We start from the raw sequence: 7500 nt of genomic DNA on the forward strand, positions 1-7500 counted from the left end.
ATGAATATTACAGAAATCGTAAAATATCTCAGAGTTTATATGGTTTGGGGGACGCAGCCTCAAAATTAGAGACGTTTGTATGGATTTTTAACTATGCTTCTAAGCTTTAACTTGGTCTCTGTTCAACCTAAGTGCATCAAACTTGGACAGATGGCCAATCTCAAAGTTATCTTTCATGTGGTGGTGTCACTTTATCGATTAGTTGAAATTTGAAACTCGCCTAAGTTCCCTGCCGCAATTCCGAAATGGCCTATAAAGAAATCGTTTTTCTTTTCTTAATAATTTCTTTCTTAATAGGGCTTACTCCCTCGAATGATCGGTGGCGTTTTTAAGCAAATAGAAAGGGTATCTTTGCATTCCGCCGAAAGTAGTTCAATTCCTGGAATAATCGTTGGGGCACCAAAAAATCCACTGGAAAGTTTGGAAAAATTATCTGGAGCAAATTCATAGCCACCTTCACAAAATGGAAAATTTTAAGGTGGCGCCAGAGAATTTTTTATACCTTTACAAAGAGTTTTATATTAGCCTGCTACCCACTTTTCAGCATTCACCAAGTTCGTTTCTGAGACATTATAAAGCATTCTAAGAAAACATATAGGGCAGTTTTAGAAGGCTTTTTCGTTCCTATGGTAAACAATTAAGTCATCTTAGTAAGTGCATCTTCTTAAGAAATGATTGGTATTTTATTTGGTACCATAACATTTGCTGTTAAGTGAAACAGTTGGGTAGATTCAATCCTTCCAAATAGTACATTTGATTGAAAGTGTTGGTTGAGCCTCCTGAACGGAAAGACAGGCTACAGGCAGCCTATACTATGGTCTTTAATTTAGAAAATTACCGTTGCAAGGGCCAAACTGATGGTATTTGAATATCCGGGTCATGTAACGAAACTGCATGTTACGCTTTAAAAAGAGACCCTAATTTGATATAAGGTAATGTTCCATTTTGCGGTTTTTTATGAAACTTCTCTTGAAACGCCATGGCGAGACAAGTTGGAAGTTGCACAATTTACAACTGCCATAAACAAGTTGAGACAAATTGCAGAACCCTTCGCGGAAAGTAGAATCCATTGCTACTTTGCGCATTAGTTTACGCAAATTAGCAACGAAGTTTTTAAGCTATGCAACTTGTGAAATCTGTCCTGCAACTTGAATCGCAACGGCTTGTGTCGTCAGCCAATGAAAATGTTCCTTTAACCTCATGAGATCATTTGAAAGCGAGACAAATTGCAAGAAACGTTGTCTAGTGTAACAACCTTCACGCGAATAGCTTTTCAAGGTGATCTCTTGTAAAAACAAAATTGAGAGACAATTTTCACGAAAAATTGCCAAGTGTAACAGTGCCTTAAAGGGTCAAGTAAGTAAGGAAACCATGTAATGTTGGATAAGACAACTCATTCTCCATTTGCTTATCATATAAATTTATTATAAAACTGTTTTACAAAATGCATAAAAGTGTGTCTTCCAAACGTACTTACAAAATAAGTTTGTGAAAGGTACAGATCTGAAGCTTAATGTCTATTTTGGGAAGAATGTTACAAAACAGCTCCGAAAACGAAACACTTGGAAAAGCGATATTAAATCACGAGACGTTAAGTACTCTGAAAACGAAACAGTTTTAAGGTTGCGGATTAGATGTAATAAATATGTATGTCTACGGTTTGTAGGTATGGGCACCGATTTTAAAAGAGTTTCCTTTCAAGGGTGTTTCCTTTTCGATAGCTTCGGTGTCGATACTATCGAAAAAAGGGCGACATAGCTCTGGTTTCAAAAGGTTTGCATGTGTTTCTCAACTGCTACTCCGTCCATGAAAACAGTGATTTCTTTCCGTCCTGGTGTAAACATAAAAACAAACAGTATTAAGTAGTTAAAATGAAGTATGCTACAACAATAAAGGATTTGTTTGGGATGCCAATTAGACCGTCATTTCATTTTTTTGCTTTCTTTTTTCATTTTTGGGGGGATAACCTCTTTAAAAGTACTTGTTATGGATTGCAAAGGTACGTTCTTTCTACAAGTAAGCGTTCAAGTGGCCCCGGAATTAGAGAACTTACGAACGTGTACCCCTACTTTACATTTCAAGCAGTAATGTGCACATTTGTACGACATATTATTGACTAAATTCTTTTTATCATGACTGCAACTTCCAAGAAAAAGATCATTAATGTTTTCTTGTCATGCTTTAAGTAAAACGTATTTAAAGTCGTGATAAATGCATACCTCTGCCAAACGAGCGATTCGCACTCGTGCTTTTCGTTTGTAGCGTATTACACACATCACAGTCCCAAGAATAATAAACACAGTGATACCCGCCATAGCCACGAACGCTCCCAATCCAGCTGAGAGCGTTGTTGGCTTGAAGCTGTCCAAAATGACGTTGTGCTCTGGAATGTGGAAAATAAGGGAAAACTCAATTACACGTCCCAGTTTCCTTTGCTATGAAGGGCTGGTAACAGAGAAAGTCCCACGATGCACCATTTACACCCCTCGCTCGGGCAATCAGCGCTTCGTTCAACGGGTATTTAAAGCCACAGCTATACAGATCAAATAAAAAAGTCGAAAGCCACCACTAAAATCACCAGTGATAGGAGGTGCTACCTGTGGCTCCAAAAACCGTTCACTAATGGAGCATGATAAGCTAAAAAGACTCGTTATCTTCACCAAAACGTACCAACGCAAGTTTTGTTGTCTGTTTGCAAGAAGAAGCCTTTTAAGCAGAAACAGTTGTAATTTCCTTCGGTGTTGTTACAAAGTTGAGAACAGCCATGAGCAGGCTCTGTGCACTCGTCAACATCTGCGCCAAAAAGAGAAGACCAATAATCAATTAGAGGGTGAAAAAAGCCAGTCAATCAGTCAGCCAGTGGTTAAGCCTGTCGTTTAACCAGACAGTTATTTATCCAGTCACGGGAAATCAGCAAATCTCCTCCCTCAGTGTCACTCAGTCGGTCATTCAGCCAGTTAGGCTGTCAGCCACCCATTCTGTTAATCAAGTAACCTTCGCTTTACGTAACTCCTCACAAAAAGGATACAGTAGTGTACTGTAGCCTAGTACGCTCTGTCTTGGAATATGCATCCCCTGTTTGAGCTGGTTTGCCCGATTACCTAAGTGATCTAATTGAATCCATTCAAAGGGAAGCTCTGCGCATTATTCTGCCAAACCTAAGTTATGATCAAGCGCTTGTTCGTTCTGGTCTACAGACACTGTTAGAGCGCCGAGGTCAAGCTTGCGAACGCTTTGTTCAGGCATTATCGGCATCATCGTCTCCCTGCATTGCTCGTCTGCTCCCTGAACGATCAAGCGTCAGCCATGGATACGGTCTCCGCTCGGGTACAGCTAGGTAGTGCGTCAACAACAACAGTCCTCTGTGCATTGATAGGTTTATTAGTTTCAAGTACGGGTAACCGTTATTTTTGTCCTTGTAAGTTTTGCAATCTCGTGCTATTATGCATTTTCTAGCTACTGAACCCCTCTTTTAATTTAGCAAATGCTACCAAAGAGTGAATAAACATATTCTTATTCTTATTCTTATTCTTATTCTTATTCTTATTCTTATTCTTATTCTTATTCTTATTCTTATTCTTATTCTTATTCTTATTCTTATTCTTATTCTTCTTATTCTTATTCTTATTCTTATTCTTATTCTTATTCTTATTCTTATTCTTATTCTTCTTCTTCTTCTTCTTCTTCTTCTTCTTATTATTATTATTATTATTATTATTATTATTATTATTATTATTATTATTATTATTATTGGCCGAATTCACACTAGACTCGAGTAACCCGTCTTGGACGGGTTTCTCGTCTAAGACGAGTTTCCCGTCTTAGTGTGAAATCGTCCACTTATCCGTCTGAGTCGACGAGTTTATTATTATTATTATTATTATTATTATTATTATTATTATTATCATCATCAAAAAGTCACTTCCTTCAGGAGCACTCAACGACCAATTTGTTGTAGATTGTATTATTATACCCCAGTCAATGAAAATAAATGTTATTAAGGAATTTTCAGGTGTTTTTCAGTGTTGCTGGGAAAACATTATCTGTTCCTTTTTCCCAGCAAGACACACAAGAAATTTCCCAGCCAGCTAGATAAAATTTGTTGGTTTCCCAGCCAGCTGATCAAATTTATTTCTTAGTCAGGAATTCCGCGCGCTTTCAAATCCCTCGATCCAAAACGACGGAACAAAAGCGACAAAACCGGGACAAAACAAGTTTTTTCCGCAAGCGCAATCACTCTGATCAGCCGTCGTTTGTTTGTGACTACTCTCTGGGAGAGGGAACGGGTTTTTTTTTTTTTTTTTTTTTTTTTATTTAATCGTCCTCAGTCTTCAGAGTTTCTACAGCCAGCTCGGGTTGAAATGCTAGAAAAAGTCAGTAATTCCCAGGCAAAACCTCTATCAATAACAAAATTTCCCAGCCAGCTCATCGAAACACCTGTATTTTTGCCAGCCAGCAAGATTCCTCTGGGGAACAGATAATGTGAGGAACAGATTCGTTGGGTGCCCCTGTTCCTTTTTTTACTGATTTCGAAAGTGTGTTTGCTTAACACCTGACTCACAAAATTTTCAAGCTCAGTGAGCTTTGATTTTTATCCAAAGGCTTTTTACTTTGGATTTCACGGTCCGCCGTTACTCACGTTCAAAACTGACCGATACGACCAAAGAGAGTTGCATGAAGGGAATGAGGCATCATTTACTCACAACTTTAAAATTTCATCTCGTAAATGCAGCTTATTATATATGCAAAACACGAGTTTAAAGTCTGAAAGCCCCGAAACTCCCGTGCTGCATATTAATTAGGCCGTGTACACACGCATTGCATTCTTAAACGGTTGAGTCTTTGACGTCATGATTTTCTTCTTAATCCAGCTCTCTCAAGTAATGGCGGACATTAAAAAGTAAAATAGTAAAATTCCAGTTAAAATATAAAGGTGTCTTCTTGAAAACAAGACTTAAAAACTTGGGTCACTTAGTGTTTGGTTAACATAGTTTTGAAATTAATTTACCCGTGCAAGTTATGAGATCCACCATTAGCCTGTATCCCGATTGACAGCTGCATCTAAAACTGCCTGCAGTGTTGTGGCAAATGTGATCACACATGTGGCTTCCCAAAAAGCACTCATCGACATCTAAAAGGAAAGAAAGAAGAACAAGAACAAAACTAAATAAATATCAAATACAAATGTTATGTCATGAAATGGTACGAATTAACAATATTTAGCCATGTGCGAATCGCCAGACACGAAAATGACGCAACATCGTTGTTTCACCTCCATCTCGACTCACGCATCGCTCTCGTTCATGCTCGATTTTGGCGATTTGCGCTGTGTAAAAAAGCCTCTTTAAAATGGGATAGCACTTGTTTCTTTATGTCAAACTGACTTTCGCTTCATCTTAAACGACGTAGCATTCGCTTTAACACTCGATCGGATTCCAGGCGGGAATCGAGCCTAGAGTTGCAGAATTTCGTCTTGCTAATGTCAACTTCCACTTGGCTAATGGTACAAGATGGGGTGGGGGGGGGGGGGGGGAGGGGAAAAGACAGTTTATTATTTGTAAGTATTGCCACTAAGGAGATCCTCACAAAAACTCAAAAATAATTGGACGTTCAATTTATTTTTCTTTGTTTGTGTTCAGACCTCTATACTGTAGATCAGTGGTTAACTTTGTGGTAAATGACAGGTTTTTTGTTTAATATGAATACATGATGCAGCAGGTACTGTGGATCAGTGGTAAATGTTGTTCAATGGCAAGCTTTTCAGTAGCAGAACGATGCCATCATTCCATACGAAAGGGAATATTCGATCATGTAATCGTCGAGACGTGTCCCTCGTCATCATTGCTACTAACCCTTAATACGTTAGCTACTCATTGTGAGTACAGACGAATGATGGGAAATAATTTACCTTGGCACTCCTTCCTGTCTTTCTCAAGCATGACATTCACACCTAAAGCTGCCATGCGTGTTGATACACAACTGCTGACAGTCATCACTGCGGGTTTTGCACTCATCAAAATCTGACAGAAATGAAAACTTTGAGTGAGAATACCTATAGTTGATTAGAATTAAACTTTATATTTTCTACAAAAGAGAATAAAGAGACACATAAGAAAACTAGGGAATATGGCCAAAATTTGAGAGACTTTCGTTATTGTAGAAGCCCATTGAAGCGAAGGTACTACTAATCCAACCTGTGACCCATGAAGCTATTCACCTGTAACTTTGAGGAGCGCTGCGCTGTGGCCGATCCCACGGGATTTGACGCCACGCAGCGGTACATACCTTCATCAGTGAAATTAACGTGACGTATAACGAGGGATCCACTAGGTAGGATCCTGAACCGCTCCTCAGAGGGGATGGGCAGCAATCTCGTTCCCAGGGCTTTTCTCCGCCGAGGAGAAGGCCACCTTATCTTCGGCGGAGAAAAGCCCTGGGAACGAGGTTGGATGGGCAGGTCTTCATTCAGTCCAGATGCCCACGTGATTTGAGGAGCCGGGTGACCACTTGCTTTGCAATAAAATATTCCAGATTCTCCCTGCGTTTTGCTGAGATCTTTCATCGCTTGCGTTATTGTAGTAGGGACCGTTTGATTAAAAATGACAAACAAAGGAAAAGGTATAATCTTCTAACAAGTCTATAGTCAGCTATCTTAACTTATCCCACCCTGGTCAGAGTTTTTCTCTGTCCTTGTGTGGACCCATTTCCATTAGTAGGGCTAATGCTCACATGGTTCATATGAGGTAGAAACCTAGCACTTCACATTACACTCTAATCAGTTATGTCTGTCTTAAAAATACACGATTGTTTTTTTCAGGTCCATTTGAGTTTTTTCTAATTAGAAAAAAGTCGGCCCTGGTATGTGATATTTCTAAAATGAGTTGGAAAGAGTGCTTTGCCTGAACATTTAACTATGACTTTGAGGTAGTCGTAAAATCAAATGAGAAAGGTGGTTAGACTAGAATAGAATCGCAACTGAAAAAGTAAAATAAACTTGTAATATTAGTGCATTCGACATTTCCATTTGACCAGGATATGTCTGTTTCAGTCAGACCTCTGTTACACTTACTCTTCAGTCCCGCTACCACAGGGTGATCTTTACCTTTTTTGGAGTCCATCTCTGTTATAATTGAGGAAATTGAAAAACGACAATTACGGACTTAAATGGAAGGATAAATTGACAGACGAAGAGTTTTGATGACATTCTTTTTGGATGCTATTGGGGCAAAGAGGAGCAAATTCTGACATGACACCGAGGCTTCCATACTTTTGACACGTGAGAATAATGTGACAAAAAAAGCTAAGCCAAGACCATGACATTAAAAGTCTTCTTGCATGTAATGGTCTTATTAGTGGACTAACACTCCTGGTCCTTATCTGATTGAGGTGAAAGTGCTTCCTGATCGTGAGCGAGAAAGTCCTGCATGTTGTGCTCTTGTAGTGGAGCGCATTTCAATTAATGTTCATTAATTATTGATTGATTGATTGATTGATTGATTG

The 7500-nt window shown here is 38.9% G+C and overlaps 1 protein-coding gene across 1 annotated transcript in view; it reads right to left on the reverse strand.

The window, feature by feature from the left end:
* The window catches only part of LOC138004291 (matrilin-3-like), a 13436-nt gene that overhangs the window by 188 nt on the left and 5748 nt on the right, over nt 1-7500 (reverse strand). Inside the window, exons 2-6 of the mRNA XM_068850766.1 lie at nt 5909-6020; nt 5009-5131; nt 2671-2793; nt 2220-2383; nt 1-1831 (exon numbers count right to left, since the gene is read on the reverse strand). The exon at nt 1-1831 is cut by the window's left edge and continues 188 nt beyond it. Coding sequence (XP_068706867.1) covers nt 1796-1831; nt 2220-2383; nt 2671-2793; nt 5009-5131; nt 5909-6014 — 552 coding nt within the window. The 5' untranslated portion in view covers nt 6015-6020 and the 3' untranslated portion in view covers nt 1-1795. The remainder of the gene's footprint in view (nt 1832-2219; nt 2384-2670; nt 2794-5008; nt 5132-5908; nt 6021-7500) is intronic.

This window comes from Montipora foliosa, chromosome 5 (assembly GCF_036669935.1).
Source record: "Montipora foliosa isolate CH-2021 chromosome 5, ASM3666993v2, whole genome shotgun sequence".
NCBI lineage: Eukaryota > Metazoa > Cnidaria > Anthozoa > Scleractinia > Acroporidae > Montipora > Montipora foliosa.